General features: G+C 44.3%; 1 protein-coding gene across 1 annotated transcript in view; it reads left to right on the top strand.

Annotated features, from left to right (window-relative positions):
- The first annotated feature begins 7,341 nt into the window (after nucleotides 1–7,341).
- Nucleotides 7,342–16,698, top strand: part of LOC144717812 (contactin-associated protein-like 2) — a 191,865-nt gene continuing 182,508 nt past the window's right edge. Inside the window, exons 1-2 of the mRNA XM_078593481.1 lie at nucleotides 7,342–7,429; nucleotides 13,150–13,260. Coding sequence (XP_078449607.1) covers nucleotides 7,342–7,429; nucleotides 13,150–13,260 — 199 coding nt within the window. The remainder of the gene's footprint in view (nucleotides 7,430–13,149; nucleotides 13,261–16,698) is intronic.

Genomic DNA, 16,698 nt, shown 5'->3' with positions numbered 1-16,698 from the left:
ACGTTGGGTGGCCGCCATGCCATCAGCCACGCGGCTGATAGGGCTTGGCACACCACCAGCTAGCGGTGTGCGGAGTGAGAGCGGTGTGTGCGGGGCACACAGGGCTTGCAGAGTGGCTAGCGGAGCCGTTCGGGGTGCACGGGGCTAGCAGAGTAGCTAGCGGAGCCGTGCGGGGTGCACGGGGCTAGCAGAGTGGCTAGCGGAGCCGTGCGGGGTGCACGGGGCTAGCAGAGTGGCTGGCGGAGCCGTGCGGGGTGCACGGGGCCAGCAGAGTGGCTAGTGGAGCGTGCGGAGTGCACGGGCAGCAGAGTGGCTGCAGAGTGTGCGGGGGCACACAGAGCAGCAGGGTGGCTGCAGAGAGCGCGGGGCGAGTGAGAGACGACGCTGGTCCGAGGAGGAAGCCAGCGGGGTGCGGAGGAGAAGAATATAAATAAAGGACCAACGGAGAGCGACATCGTGTGAAGGAGTCCTTTATTACACTGCCATAGACAAACCCAACATTAAATTACATACTCTATTACTATACACCACCCTATACCTTATAAATTGTAATATTACACTATGTATTATTCTACCCACCCTACTGTATATCACACTGCTGTATATTCACTATACAATTACGATACTATATATTACTTTGTACATTGTATTAAACATTACAATTTTATACTATTTATTATTATACAATCCGCTATACACTATACCATTGACCGTCGCGTGAAAGATACTAAGAGGAAGCAACGAAATATGTCAATGGAAGAGTGGTGATAGGAGACTTGCAGCGGAGCAAAGAATCCATTCCCTGCGGAGAATACACAATATATATAGTCAATGCCAGTGAGTGGACTGCGGTCTGAAAGTCACCGTAAACGTGAACACAATCAGTTAATATCCGAAATGGTTTATTACGTCCTTCCAATGATTGCTGAGCCAGAATCCATCTTCTCGGTTGAAATTGTCTCCGTGTTTGTATATGTGGATCGCCTCATGAACGAATCTTTCATGGTAGCCAGATGGCTTGCAGAGAACCTCTGTCTTGGAGAAGTCAATATCATGTGAGCCCACTGAATTGTAACAGTGATCTGCCACGGTTGAGGTGTTTGTCCTACCGTCTTTCAAGTCTGCTTTATGTTCACGGATGCGGTCCGAGACATGTCGTTTGGTTTCTCCAATGTAACTGCTACCACAGAGGCAACTTAGTTTGTAGACGCCAGGGTACTGTATGTCTGGAACCACATCTTTTACAGACGGGACCAGATCACGGATTTTATGTACTGTGTTGAATCGGACCTGGATCTTGTTTTTTATCAGGATTTTGGAGATATTTTTTGTGACCCCAGCAATGTAGGGTAAGGTGATGGTTTTGAAAGGCTCCTCAACAGGATCCTTCTTGATGGTTGGAGTGATGGCTTTGCGGATTGTGTAGTCGGAGTAACCATTAGCTTTAAGAGCTTGGTGTACGTGTTTGAGTTCACTGGCAATGTGTTCCTGGTCGGAGATGCATTGGGCTCTATGGTATAGAGTCTTGATGAGGGAATTCTGGGATGGATGGTGGTGTGAATCCGGTTTTAGGTAAGCATCCGTATGGGTGGCTTTCCTGTAGACAGATTGGCTCATTGAACCATCAGGTCTCCTTTTAATTAGGACATCCAAAAAGGGTAGCTTGCCATCTTTTTCGACTTACATGGTGAATCTGATGGCTGGGTGTTTGGAATTGATGTGGTCGAGGAATTGGTCTAGAGAAGGCTGGCCATGTGGCCAGATGACAAAAGTGTCATCTACGTACCTCTTCCATAAGGTCGGGCTTAGAGTGGCAGTCTGGATGGCGTCATAAATATGCTAAATTATTCATAATGAACGATTTTTGGGTTTAGATCGCGTTATTTATAAATGTGTCGTAACCCTCCACCACCCGACACGGCCAATCAGTAAAAAAGTGTCACGTTGACAAAAGACAAATAGTTCACTGCTTTAGCCCACCGGTGTGTTGAAGCGTGAAACCACAACATTTACAATTTGTAAATGTTGTTTACAATTTGTAAATGTTGTTTACAATTTGTAAATGTTGTGGTTTCACGCTTCAACACACCGGTGGGCTAAAGCAGTGAACTCTTTGTCTTATGTCAACGTGACACTTTTTTACTGATTGGCCGTGTCGGGTGGTGGAGGGTTACGACACATTTATAAATAACGCGATCTAAACCCAAAAATCGTTGATTATGAAGAATATTGGTCGCGAAAGCCTACGTGTTAAAATGCTAAATTATTCTTGATATGCAAATTATTTTGTCAAGGCGCTCTTCCCCCCTCCATCCCAGCTAAAATAGACGCTCCAAGCCTGGGGTGTGTCATTCAGACTCTGTCTTCTCGACAGACCTGTTCTCCACCTGAGGACGGCTGCTTGCGTTGTGGCTGAAACGTCATGAGAATTGTTTTATTATGTTTTACTTGTATTATTTTATTATTTCCATTCTACGAGACTTTACTGAAAGAACCAAGAAGATAACAATTAACGCTTAACATAACGACTTAAGGTGGTAGCCACCTTTCCTTACTTAACTAACACATGGGGATACTACATTACTGGAACAGGACAGCCCAACACGCTGCCTGGTCCACTAGCGGAGACCGGAGAGCTTCATCCCAGAGATAACACAGCAGCATAGCACAGAACAGCCCAGCTCTCCGTCCACACCCTGCTTATAACCACTCCGGCGTGGCCAGCTCCGCCGCAGGCCACGCCCCCCTTCCCAATGCTTCGGGAAGGCCCGAACCCCAACCACGTGACTCTTTGGGGCCCCTGGCCCCCCTTTATCCGGTCACGTGTCCTGTTGGGTTCACACAGTGTCACGGCCCAACACGACCCCCGTGACACCTGCCTACAGCCTTCATACCGAGCCAATACAGTAGTGTCGTTCTACTACACTACAATTGTGTCAAATCACATTCAAATACACCTATTTTGGCAAATATCACCTTCCTATTATTACATTACTTATCTTCATTTACAGCTTTCGTGACTGCAGGATTTAATATTCTTTGCCGCCCGAGTAAAACTACATGGCCGAGAGTCGGAGCCATTCCCTGTACACCTTCGGGTGCGACAGGGATGTCCTCTGGCTCCCACATTATTTTACATCTATTTTACCACGTAGTTCGTGAAGCCATCAATAGCTGTACTGCAGGAATTTCCATCTGGTACAGATACAATGGGAGGCTGGTCGATGTCTGGGTGTGGTCAAGGGATGGCTCCCTATTGCTCAACCATGTTATGTATGCCGATAATCTGCTACTTGCTGCTCACTCAGAGGACGAGTTGGAGGCGCTGCTGCTGAACCTGGAGCTTGCCACTAAGAGATGGGGCCTTGACATCATCCCCACCAAAACTAAGCACCTGCCTGGGTATTTTGTACCATTCGCCACTCCACCCTCACAACTCCCAATTGGTGATAGGGTGGTTGTGGAGAGCGTGGAGAGTTTGCCATACCTGGGCAGTGTGCTCATGACCGGCTCCGGTTTAACAGCAGAGATCTCACTCCGAATCAGTCCAGCGGCATTGTCTTTTCATCGGTTGCGTAACACTGTGTGGAAGCTACCTGGTCTGTCGCTCCGCACGAAGCTTCAGGTTTTCTCGGCCACAGTCATTCCCTCCATTCTCTACGCATGCGAAACGTGGACCCCCCCTAATGGAACATCTTCACCGGTTACAAACTGGCCTGCCTACGATCAATCCTGGGTCTAACCAGGCTGGGTTGTGTGAGGAAGTCACAAATCATTTAAAGATGTGCACAAAGTCCCATCGGTGAGCTCCTCCGGCAGGCAAGGCTGCGTTGGCTGGCCCATGTAGCCCACATGCCCAGCCACCGCATGCCTAAACAGCTTTTGCTCGGCTGGATTGTGGGGGCAAAACGGGCGCAGCACGGGCTACAGAAGAGATGGCGTGATGTGCTATAGGAGGATGTGGAGCTGAGTGCATTTGCTAATGACTGGTACCAGTGGTCTCAAGATCGGCCTCTGTGGAGGAGGCTCGTGAAGGACGCTACTGGCCAGTTGGAGGCAGTTGTCCTCCAACAACAACGGGGGGCGGAGGAGCGACGCTCACAACAACGAGCCGAGCGCCGGGTGGCTAAAGCACAGCAAGTTGGCACAGTAGGGGGCACAGGTGGTGCATCAGCCAGTCGTCTCAGTCAGTTGACCTCTGGCATCTGGGTCTGCCCCGTCACCTCCTGCCAGCGGGCGTTCGACACTTCACATGGCCTCAAGGTGCACATCGCCTGTCACAAGCGTCGTGATGACGTCACCGCCACTTAGTTCCGAATGGCGTTGTTGTTGTTGTATGGTATTGTGTGATACTTTTTACACTTTTCATTATTTTTCTATCTACGTGACTTTACCAAAAGACACAATGAATGTACATTAATAATGTCTGCGTGCAGACAACACATTTTTCTATTCCTTGCTTCTTTCGCTCAACTCTTGTACACAGAAACGTGCTATTTTCAAAATCACCTTCAAAATATTAACATATATTTGTTTGTGTGCTCACAACTAATAATTTATCAATAACTTGCTCTGCATTCATTTTTTTGGTGTCAAATCACGTTGATAGAAACCTATCTTTTAAATAATGACCTTGCAAATATCACAATCATAATGTTTGTGTGCGGACAAATAATATTTCTGTTCCTTGCTTCTTCCACTAAACTCATGAACATAGAAAGTGTGTGTACGTCGATGTGTGTGTCTGTCTTTTTCGCCCGGGCAACGCCGGGTACTTACCGCTAGTGGCTAATATGCTGCAAATAAGTTTAAGATTTCGTAGAAATGCCAACGACCTTGGGAACCAAATTGGTATATGCACAAGTAAAACAAAAATCAAATCAAGGTCCGAACAGCAAAGGTGACGTGTACAAGTCAATTATGAGGCTCACATTTTCAGAAAGTGTGCGGGCTTTGCAGCTCACGTTTTCAATGATGTATCCATATACTGTGTTCTTGTATACAACAATTGCTGCTGCTCACTTTGAAGCATCAGTGTCTGAAAATCGCAGGGAATCACCACAGAAAACACAGAGGAAAGAGTAAAACAAACTTCACATCTTCTGGTTTAATGTTTTCAAGAAATAACACTTATTTAGAATGTGCATTGATTACAATATGTCTTTTACTCTCTCTGCTTGTGTAGTTGGCCAGGCTAATGTGTGGTCACCGGCAATGTTAATTTAACACGTTGACTTTCGCGACCAATATTATTCATAATAAAGGTTTTTTTGGGGTTAGATCGCGTAAATATAAATGCATGGTTAAGCCATCACCACCCGACACAGTTGATTAGTAAGGTTTGGGTTTACTTTCCAACCGACCGGTTTGCTAAGGTAGTAACTAATTGGAACGTTATGGGTTCAAATTAGTTACTACTAATTGTGTCTCTGTGTTGTCTCTCTCTGCTTGTGTGTCTGTCTGTGTGTCCCCGTGTCTGTGTTTTGTCTCTTTCTCAAATTTAGCAATCTTTGGAAGAACGTAATCAACCAGGTAGGGTGTTGACTGTTGTGTTAGCCGACTATTTGTGTTGGATTGCATTGTATTTCTAAGTTCACTAGGTTTGCTTTCTACCTGATGACGATTGCTTGTGTTGCAATCGAAACGTCGTATTCTATTATTTAATTTATTTTCTTTCTATGTTACTTTACCGAAAGAACCAAAGAGTTATTCCTGCAGCCACGAAAGCTTCAAATCAAGTTTATATGGGGGATATTTGTGTTTGTCTTGCTGTGTGTTGCTGTGTGTGCGCATAGCACTCAGTAGACGGATAATTATGGGATTAGAGCTATGGATGAGTGCGTGCATGAGCCTGACTGCCAATGCGCGCCCATTCCTTCGCGTTAATGACACGAGCGCTGTCCACGCTACTGACGAGTGGGGCCGTGTGTTTGCCTGTGCCGCCTGCTGGCGAGCACGGCTCGTCAATCTATGTTCGCCTGCTTCATCACGCCTTTGCCCGAGGCACACGTCGGGGGTTGCCTCTCGCTTGTATCTCAGCTGCTTGTATAATGGAAAACAAGAGTGTCTGCAATAACACGCGAACAAGTAATGTATGACTGCATAACGCACTAGCGGGGGTGCAGGTGTGTGTGTTGCGCGCCTTCTTCCCCACCCCGGAGCAGACCTATAACTCTTACAGTTAGGGTGCTGTATTATAAAACGTGACACGAGTATACTTCAACCACGCCTTTCTCAGAAATGACAACTGCTTATGCGAAATAGTGACACAATAGCGCACACACTCGTTCCAACAATTTCATTTGTCGTGTGTAAGCAATTTCCCCGGCGCAAATAACTTCATTGGTTTAACAAAACGTACATTCGGTTCATATTCTTTGGGTCTTTCGGTAAAGCCACGTAGATAGAAATAAAAAAATAATAATAACAAATATATAACAAAACAAATATATATATTTTGCCTGCCTCAGCAGCTCTTCCGATAATTTTTTTTCACCTGATGACGATTGCTTGTGTTGCGATCGAAACGTCGTGAAATTGTTATTATTTTCATAATTTATTTCTATCTACGTGGCTTTACCGAAAGACACAAAGAATATGAATTCCTGCAATCCTGCAGTCACGAAAACTTTAAGTCAAGATTTGTACATTCGGTTGTTTTATAGTCACTAATGCTACGTCGTAAAATTGTATTGTAAACACTGTGGTAAAGTATAACACGTTTTTTCTTTGCATTAGAATTAAAAAGAGCACATGCAAAATACGTGCGGTACAGTATTTGCAAAAGTGGATAAGAAGATATAATTCAGGTGACATTTCTATTCAGACTATTTACTATCTGACCGTAAGAGCAATTCGGCTAAGGTGTATGCGGCAGTGGAAAGCAATAAAAGTAGCGATCTAAATCTGTGAACAATGTGACCGATTTCTCCACAAGCATATCCACGCATACCATTGTGAGTCGTTTATTCGTATTTTCAACGGGAATAATCCACATTTCCACGCAGCCTACGCGTTTCATGAGCAGTGCACGGCAGCACACCTCCCCATCACTACCTCTGCGCATACCACCCAGCACTTTGAAGGCAGGCGACGGGGGGGGGGCAACTTTTATGCGTTCTCCGAAACACGCACAGAGAGCGAGGGGGGGGACGCATACAGACGAAACAGAGAACGGGGAGAGGGGCAGGTCCGGAGCGCAGCCTTCAGAGGGCGGGTAAAGTGCCAGACGCGGCGCGGCAGCATCACGGGTCATCATAGTGTGCGGAGCAAAGAGCGGCCGGTCCCGGGCACTCGGGACATCGGCACCGGCGCAGCCACTTTCTCCACCTCCTCCTCGCCATGCGCGCTCACGTCGCGCTCTGCCTCGCTGCTCTCTTCATGCACGGGGATGCTCACGTCGGGATTGGAATGGACAACACGCACACTGGTATTATAACACGGCACTGGTATACTCACTCAACATTGGTACGCACAATTTTTATTATAGGCACATACACGCTCGCTGTATGTACACACGCGCACATACAGAAGCTACACACAAAGACAAAGATCCCCCGTATGGATTACTGTATAACAGACTGTTGGGGGTAACTACTGTTAGCGAACACCTATAAAGGCCGGTAGGGCACACACGGTACACGCACGCACAAACTGGCATTCACACCGGTACACAAACTGGTACATACACTCACAACGTTACACACATATAGACAGGTACGACCGCCGGAATATAAACTCACACCAGTACACACAAACACCGGTACCGCACGCACATACATGCACACCCAGGGGTAGACACACAGACAACGACCCGCATACCGACCAACACACGCACACTAGTACACACACACTGGTACGTACACGACGACGCCCCTAAAATGTATGAACTGTCTTAAACTCCAAGACAATGTTCCTACCCTCCCATAACTCTGCTCTGAAGTAGATATGTATAATGACACACGTAGTGTTTATTTTTGTTGTTGTTGAGGGCAATCCGTATTGTCAGCTGGCAGATATTACACGCACGTAGATTCAATAACAAATATCCCTCGCCCTTCGTATACACACTTGTTTGGGCAAATGTTGTCTTCGAGCACCTATTAAGGGCCAAAAGAACACTGATAAGAGTGTGGCTTGACACACGTTGGTATGTATGTATGTTGGACTTCTTTCACACTGTACGTAGCCAATCATGTGACACATTTTTTACGCTTTTTTTGTATTTACAAACTTTAAGATAGTTATTTATAATGCAGCGGATATACGTCCTGGTGTGACCGTTGTATTCCTGTCTATGTGACTGTGTCTTTTTTCTCAGAACTTGTTAATTTTATGGTGCGAGGCTCTCTAATGAGTTTGGTCCTACGCCACTATCGTTAGTGCCGCAGTAAGGACTATGTCTCGATTAGTCTCGAATTGAAACCGCGGTGCCGTAGAGTGGAGGGGGCATTTACGGCGAAATTGAATGCACAAATGCTGTATCTTTTTACTGTATATAAAAGGGAAATTTGTGAATGTGTCTGTTCAAAATGTTTAGCGTACTTCCCGACATGCAACAAACTTGAAATTTGCCATGTGGGTATTTTCTTGACTGTACACCATGCAAAAATTAGAAAAATAGACTTTTGTATTTGGGGGGGGGGGGGGGCGCAATAATGCATATACAGTATTTTTGCATGGCAAGTGAGCTGTGACGTCACAGCTTTGTCATGTCACCCGCATGCGTAAGCGTAACGCAGTGTGCCTGCTGATGTCACGCATCCCCCCCCAACCCTCCGTGAGTAAAGTGCCATACAAATGTGTTGCAGGTCTAAGGCGTTCTTCGCGCAGCTTTAGTTTATTATTTCAGTCGTTTACTGCCGTATGCACCCTGAAAGTTGTGTGTGTGTGCTGCAAGCGCGTGTATGTGTACCTATGGACGCGCGCACGTGTGTGTGTGGGGGGAGCAATAGTGTAGTGGTTAGCGCGCTGCGCTACGAGTTCAATTCCCGCTCACGGCCACCACCGGTGACGATTAATTGAACCGGTCCTGGGCCTCTCCTAGGTCGACTCAACCTCAAACGAGTAACTCGTGTGGTGCGTGAACATCGCCACTGGGAGGACAAAGGCGGCCGTGTGTGGTAAATCCAAGTCCCAGGTGAAGCCGGATAGTAAAGCCCTTAATCCAAAAAAGTCAGTGGCCATCATGTTAGGTACCAAGCAACGTCTCAACTCATCAGCACTCCCAACACGTACACATCTTCGGTCACGGCATCAGGTTCACCGATCACTTCAGCTACCTCGGTGTCATCCTAGATTCAACTTTATCCTTCGACCGTCAAACCAACCATATAATCAGTTCATGTATCTTTCACCTAAAGGCTCTCAGACACCTACGTCCTCTCATTTCCACTGAAATTGCCAACACATTGGCATGTTGCATAGTTGAGTTTCGCCGTGACTATTGCAACTCCGCCCTAGTCCAGACCTCCACTGGCAACCTAAAAACACATCAAAGACTACAAAACAACCTAGCACGCGTCGTCATTGGCCACACTCATCCCCGTCTCGACTCACTAGCCCACATCCGTGAACATAAAGCAGACCTGAAACACGGTAGGACAAACACCTCAGCCGTGGCAGATTACTGTTACAATTCAGTGGGCTCACATGACATTGACTTCTCCAAGACGGAGGTTCTCTGCAAGCCATCTGGCTACCATGAGAGATTCGTTCATGAGGCGATCCACATATACAAACACGGAGACAATTTCAACCGAGAAGATGGATTCTGGCTCAGCAATCATTGGAAGGACGTAATAAACCATTTCGGATCTTAACTGAGTGTTGTTCACGTTTACGGTGACTTTCAGACCGCAGTCCACTCACTGGCATTGACTGTGTATCTTGTGTTCTCCACAGGGAATGCATTATTTGCTCCGCTGCGGGTCTCCTGCTTCTACATACTATTAACATTCCCTCCCTTTGTTAATGCTACCCCCTGCACCCTCCCGTTGATGCTGCTAATCCTGCATAATGCATGGGCATAATATGACTTTGAAACCCCCCCCGCCCACCTCCTACGCATTTCCCATGAATATGCTAAATTCCTCTTGATATGCACATTATTTTTGTTAAGGCGCTCTTCTTCCACCTCCAACCCAGCTTATATATAAGCTCCTAGCTTGGCAGTGTCTCATTCTTCACCTGAAGACGGCTGTAGCCGAAACGTCGTGAGAATTATTTTATTTTATTATGTTTTATTTTTATTATTTTATTACTTCCCTTCTACGTGACTTTACCGAAAGAACCATGAAGAAGATGAAAGCTGTATATTTTCGCCTACATGAAGTATTTCATGCATCACGAGTGCAAGAATCAACTAATCAGTATAACACGTAGGCTTTCGCGACCAATATTATTCATAATAAAGGTTTTTGGATTAGATTGCGTAAGTATAAATGCGTTGAAACCCTCACCACCCGACATGGCCAATCAGTAAGGGATTTGTCACGTAAACAAACACCAAATAGTTACTACTTCAGCCCACCGGTGTGTTGAAGAGTGAATCCACACCATTTACAATCTGAGTAAGATGTTTCGCTGGTAGTTACATCCAGCATCATCGGGCGATTTGCCAGAATAGTGAAGCCATCCACCTGCTTCCGGTCTTAAATAGAGCAGGACGACATCATCACTGAACCCAATCAGGTGCATATATCAGAGGCAGAGGAGATGTGGAGTGAGGTATTATAATTATATACAAGATTAGTAATCAGTTAATTAGTAGGTTTCCCCTATGAGGAATTGTAATTGTAATGTATATTACTTAATAACACACTTCCAGACCGCACTAAGCCTGTCGCTGTCAGAGAGGTTACAATTATTTGTATTTCTCTCAATTTCAATGGATTCTGTAATTCGTCTTGGCCAGTAATAATTCGTTTTACATAACACTTCAACGTTATCAAAATCAATTGAGTGTCCTTGTTGGCAAACATGTTCTGCAACTACCGATAGTTGTGTTTGAGAGTATTTAATATTTCATTGGTGTTATTTTAGTCTTACGCTAATGTCTGTCCAATATAGCATTTACTGCATAATAAATGTATCCGATACACACCTTCTGTTGATAACTTAGGTAATTCATTTTCGATTTAAAGCTTTCGTGACTGCAGGGATTCATCTTCTTGGTTCTTTCGGTAAAGTCACGTAGAAGGGAAGTAATAAAATAATAAAAATAAACATAATAAAATAATTCTCACGACGTTTCGTCCACAACGCAAGCAGCCGTCTTCAGGTGGAGAACAGGTCTTAGAGTCGCGGCATCTCTTCAGTATCCTGGAGGTTGTACTTCAGCAAAACCTGGTACAGCGCCCGTGCACCACAGCAGCCCTTGAATTCTGGACTCTCATAAATGAGAGACAGTTCAGTCTTCAGCTTCGCCTTATTTAACATAGGGTATGCCCTGACAGTGATGTTCAGAGCCTCAACAGGGAATGTATGGCCATGCTGTTGAAACATCTCTCCTTGTAGCAGCGTGGCACTTACAAGGTAGTCGGTAAAGGAGAACCTTTCTTTGGTGTGGACCAAGATTGTGTCGCAGACCTGACAAAATAAATACATTTATTTTAGTTATAAAATAAATTATTTATTATAATATAAATATGGAGATACAATTTTTCCATCCCGACAGCAACAATGTATCAGGCAGAATCCATATTTTATATCTCCATATTTTTTCTAAAATTAATGCTATTGGTCACCCTTTACATCTGTCAATGTGTTTTACAAATATTTAGCCAATGAAAAGCATTAAAAGAGCTTGGAAATTATTTTGGGGAAAAAACAGGTTTTCTTTCGTTTCCTGAAAAGTAACAGTTTTGGACATACAAGGCTTCCGTCCGACAGCGATGTTTGTTCCCACCAATCGCTGCACAAGTTAAGGATACGTATGATGACGTAAGCACGTTAGTGCGAGCCCTCCCGGAACCCATAGAGAATGCATTGCAGTGCCTGCAGTTCGAAAAAAAACATTTGAATGTAAGTCTATGGGAACACTCTGGGCGATTCTCAGCCAGAGTGAAATCGCCCAAAAAGAGGCGGTACTCCACAGAACGTGACATGACGCTGATTGGACTATATTTAGAGGCACAGTGACGGCTAGCGTAACTCTGTGGTTGAATGAGATTGTGAATGTGATTGAAAAAATTCCTTTCACACTTTGGTGGTGCGTCGCCCAATCGCCCGAATGAAGAAACCGCCCCTGTAATCAAAACCCGAGCGTAGGTTATATTATGTTGGTGCTGTTGTGTTGAATAAATAGTGTTGTCTCGAGTTAACGTCTGCGACTCAGTTGGACTCACTACATATGAACCATGTTACAAATATTTGCTTTTAATTTTCCTAAACACATATCCTCCTTCACAAGAGGTAGGTGGTTGGGGTGCACGTGGGGGGGGGATCCATTTTGTTATCGTGGGGTTTTGTAAAGTCCCTACACCAGGTGCGAATAAAACATTTAATTGACGGATTGGGGCTACACAAGCGGAATTCACAGTAACTCCGTATTCCCCACCTGACTCGGGGAATTTGCTAAACCCTTTGTGATTTATTTTCCTCACATTCAAATAGTTTTAAGGGACTTAAATCTGATCTTGCCGGAGCATGTTATGGAGCTGATGATTTTAATTTTGAACAAAAAATTATTCATAAACTAGACGTTTGTTTCATACCTGCTCTTTTTTTCTTAACAATTGCATCAAACTATTACAATGTCAGTCTTTGTATCTGATTCACACATTGGCAGAAAAATGCTGCTGATTAGAGGTGTGCACACTGGACATTTGTTACACAGTATACAATGGGGGAGGGACTTGGCCTTATTAACAGAATTGGTGCAGGATTAGCGGCGTGAAGAAGGGATGTCTACTGGAGTAACGCGGTCATGGTCAGTGTGGTTGATATGTGGTGACAATAATCACCTCATTGGCAAATCAGCCCCGTGCACAAGGGACGGCCCATTATAACTATATTTACCACACGCGAGCACTTTCTCTTCATCAGCCCTCTTCACCTGGCGATGCAACTCTCCCTACGACGTCACGCGATGCTGGACGAGACGGCCACTTCCCTGACGTGCTGTTGTTTTGCCGTACGTCATTGCAGAGTTGTGCAACTGGCCGCTTGTGGAAAGGCTCGCCCCCGACTCGTTCCGCGCCTCCTCCGTGCTGTCGGCGAGCCACAGCCCGATCTTTGCAAAGCTGAACCACCGTGATGGTACGCACCGCAAAACCACTCTCTCCCCCCCACCCCCGCCAGCGCAGTGGATTCATAGGACAGGACAGGACAGTTTATTTTTCTTTTGTGCATTTAGCACTACTACTACACCCTTGTGGCTTTGGCCATTTGTCACAGTTATGAAATTACCCTCCCAAAAATGTGCTGAGGCTTATTGCAAAACACTTGTATGACCACTGTTAAAAACTGAGTAATGGACATGGAGAAATCATTGCCTGTCTGTAAATCGATTTCTTTTGGCAACTGAGCCATTGTGCTAACCTTGACCTTAACCTTCATCTTAACTCTAACCCTAATCCTCTAAGCCTAATATCTAACTCCAAGGTGAACAATATCCTGCCGGTCATAGCAGTTATCTTGTAACTCCATTTGATAACTTTTTCCATGACCATTACTTCTAGCCCAGTCAGGCTTGGTGTGCTTACATCTGCTTATTTTAGCAGTTGTGTAGTTCTCTCTTTCAGGGACTCTCTACCTTTGGTATGTTTTAGCATATTTATGTAATATTACACTATGTATTATTCTACCCACCCTACTAATATTACATAAATATGCTAAAATTCCTCTTGATATGCAAATTATTTTGTCAAGGCGCTCTTCCACCTCCCTCCCAGCTTAAATAGACGCTCCAAGCCCAGGACGTGTCATTCAGACTCTGTCTTATCGACAGACCTGTTCTTCACCTGAGGACGGCTGCTTGCGTTGTGGCCGAAACGTCGTGAGAATTATTTTACTATGGTTTATTTTTATTATTTTATTATTTCCATTCTACGTGACTATACCGAAAGAACCAAGAAGATGAATCCCTGCAGTCACGAAAGCTTTAAATCGAAATACATATATACTTTATTGGTGAATTAAAGATATTGTACAATCAAACGGCATGCAGTAACCTATCATAGAAAACGTATACAACTACACCATTGGAACCTCATTTGCCAGTAAAAAATATGATAATTTTTTTTTACCCTTCTATCTGGCAACAAAACTGACACCTTTTTTACGAGGAGTCATGTTTGCATAGACCACAATACATGCAGTCATAATGCAAACAAAAAACATAACTCTGATAATGTATGCACTGTCCTTGAAGTTGATTGGTCCACACCCAAGACAGATTTCCTTAGAGCCTAGTCTCACATGGGTTGGACCAGATGACACCAAAAGGCGCACAACTCAAAGACAATGCACCATCAGAATATGAGAGCTCGGGGTAAGCATTTACACCATTGGAACCTCATTTGCCAGTAAAAAATATGATAATTGTTTTTTTACCCTTCTATCTGGCAACAAAACTGACACCTTTTTTTACAAGGAGTCATGTTTGCATAGACCACAATACCTGCAGTCATAATGCAAACAAAAAACATAACTCCGATAATGTATGCACAGTCCTTGAAGTTGATTGGTCCACACTCGAGACAGCTTTCCTTAGAGCCTAGTCTCACATGGGTTGGACCAGATGACACCAAAAGGCGCACAACTCAAAGACAATGCACCATCAGAGTATGAGAGCTCGGGGTAAGCATTTACACCATTGGGACCTCATTTGCCAGTAAAAAATATGATCATTTGTTTTTTACCCTTCTATCTGGCAACAAAACTGACACCTTTTTTACAAGGAGTCATGTTTGCATAGACCACAATACCTGCAGTCATAATGCAAACAAAAAACATAACTCTGAACAGGATCCTGCGGGGTGGGCTGGTAGGAACGAATAACCAAAGAATATAAACATAATGTATTATTACACTTGTTTAGCCAGGAAAGCCCCACTGAGTCTAAAGGTTTTTGTAGGGTACTGCCAAGTGTTTGCAGTAGGGGGCGATGTTGCTACACCGAATCGGACGATACGAAGGGAGAGTGTGAGGCCTAATTCTAGGCTTTAGGCCTAGCTGTAGGCGTTAGGCCGCTGTGAGTTAATTTGTAATTTATATGTTTTAATTATTTATGTAAAAGCTTAAAATGTAAATGTTTCTATTTAAAAAAATCAGGGAATGTAACATTGTAAAACATTAACTCCCTTTCACACACGTGGGGGTATGATACGAAGGGAGAGGTTGAGGCCTAGTTCTAGGCTTTAGGCCTAGCTGTAGGCTTTAGGCCGCCGTGAGTTAATGTTAAAATTAAATGTTTTTATTATTTATGTAAAAGCTTTAAATTTAAATGTTTCTATTTAAAAGCATCAGGGAATGTAACATTGTTAAACATTAACTCCCTTGCACACACGCGGGGGTACGATACGAAGGGAGAGTGATAGGCGTAGTTCGAGGCTTTAGGCCTAGCTGTAGGCTTTAAGGCGCTGTGAGTAAAATTTGAATTTAAAAGTTTTATTTAAAAGCTATCTCAGGGAATTATAAGGGAATGTTACACTTGTTTAGCCAGGAAAGCTTCATTAATTTAAATGTTTTAATTAAAAACTATCTGAGGGAATTATAAGGGAATGTTACACTTGTTTAGCCAGGAAAGCGTCACTGAGTCTAAAGGTTTTTGTAGGGTAATGCCAAGTGTTTGCAGTAGGGGCGACAAGTGTTTGCAGTAGGGGGCGATGTTGCTACACGGTCGGACGGACGGACGGACGGACGATATAATCTATTGTAGGCTGGTCCACTTCGTTCCTACCAGTATAATGTATGCACTGTCCTTGAAGTTGATTGGTCCACACCCGAGACAGCTTTCCTTAGAGCCTAGTCTCACATGGGTTGGACCAGATGATACCAAAAGGCGCACAACTCAAAGACAATGCACCATCAGAGTATGAGAGCTCGGGGTAAGCATTTACACCATTGGAACCTCATTTGCCAGTAAAAAATATGATAATTGTTTTTTTACCCTTCTATCTGGCAACAAAACTGACACCTTTTTACAAGGAGTCATGTTTGCATAGACCACAATACCTGCAGTCATAATGCAAACAAAAAACATAACTCTGATAATGTATGCACTGTCCTTGAAGTTGATTGGTCCACACCCGAGACAGCTTTCCTTAGAGCCTAGTCTCACATGGGTTGGACCAGATGACACCAAAAGGCGCACAACTCAAAGACAATGCACCATCAGAGTATGAGAGCTCGGGGTAAGCATTTACACCATTGGAATCTCATTTGCCAGTAAAAAATTTGATAATTTGTTTTTTACCCTTCTATCTGGCAACAAAACTGACACCTTTTTTACTAGGAGTCATGTTTGCATAGACCACAATATCTGCAGTCATAATGCAAACAAAAACAAAACTGTGATAATGTATGCACTGTCCTTGAAGTTGATTGGTCCACACCCAATACAGCTTTCCTTAGAGCCTAGTCTCACATGGGTTGGACCAGATGACACCAAAAGGCGCACAACTCAAAGACAATGCACCATCAGAATATGAGAGCTCGGGGTAAGCATTTACACCATAGGAACCTCATTTGCCA

This window comes from Lampetra planeri, chromosome 1 (assembly GCF_965212315.1).
Source record: "Lampetra planeri chromosome 1, kcLamPlan1.2.h2, whole genome shotgun sequence".
Lineage (NCBI taxonomy): Eukaryota > Metazoa > Chordata > Hyperoartia > Petromyzontiformes > Petromyzontidae > Lampetra > Lampetra planeri.
The sequence above is the reverse complement of the archived record's forward strand: the minus strand, read 5'-3'. Positions and strand labels throughout refer to the sequence as shown.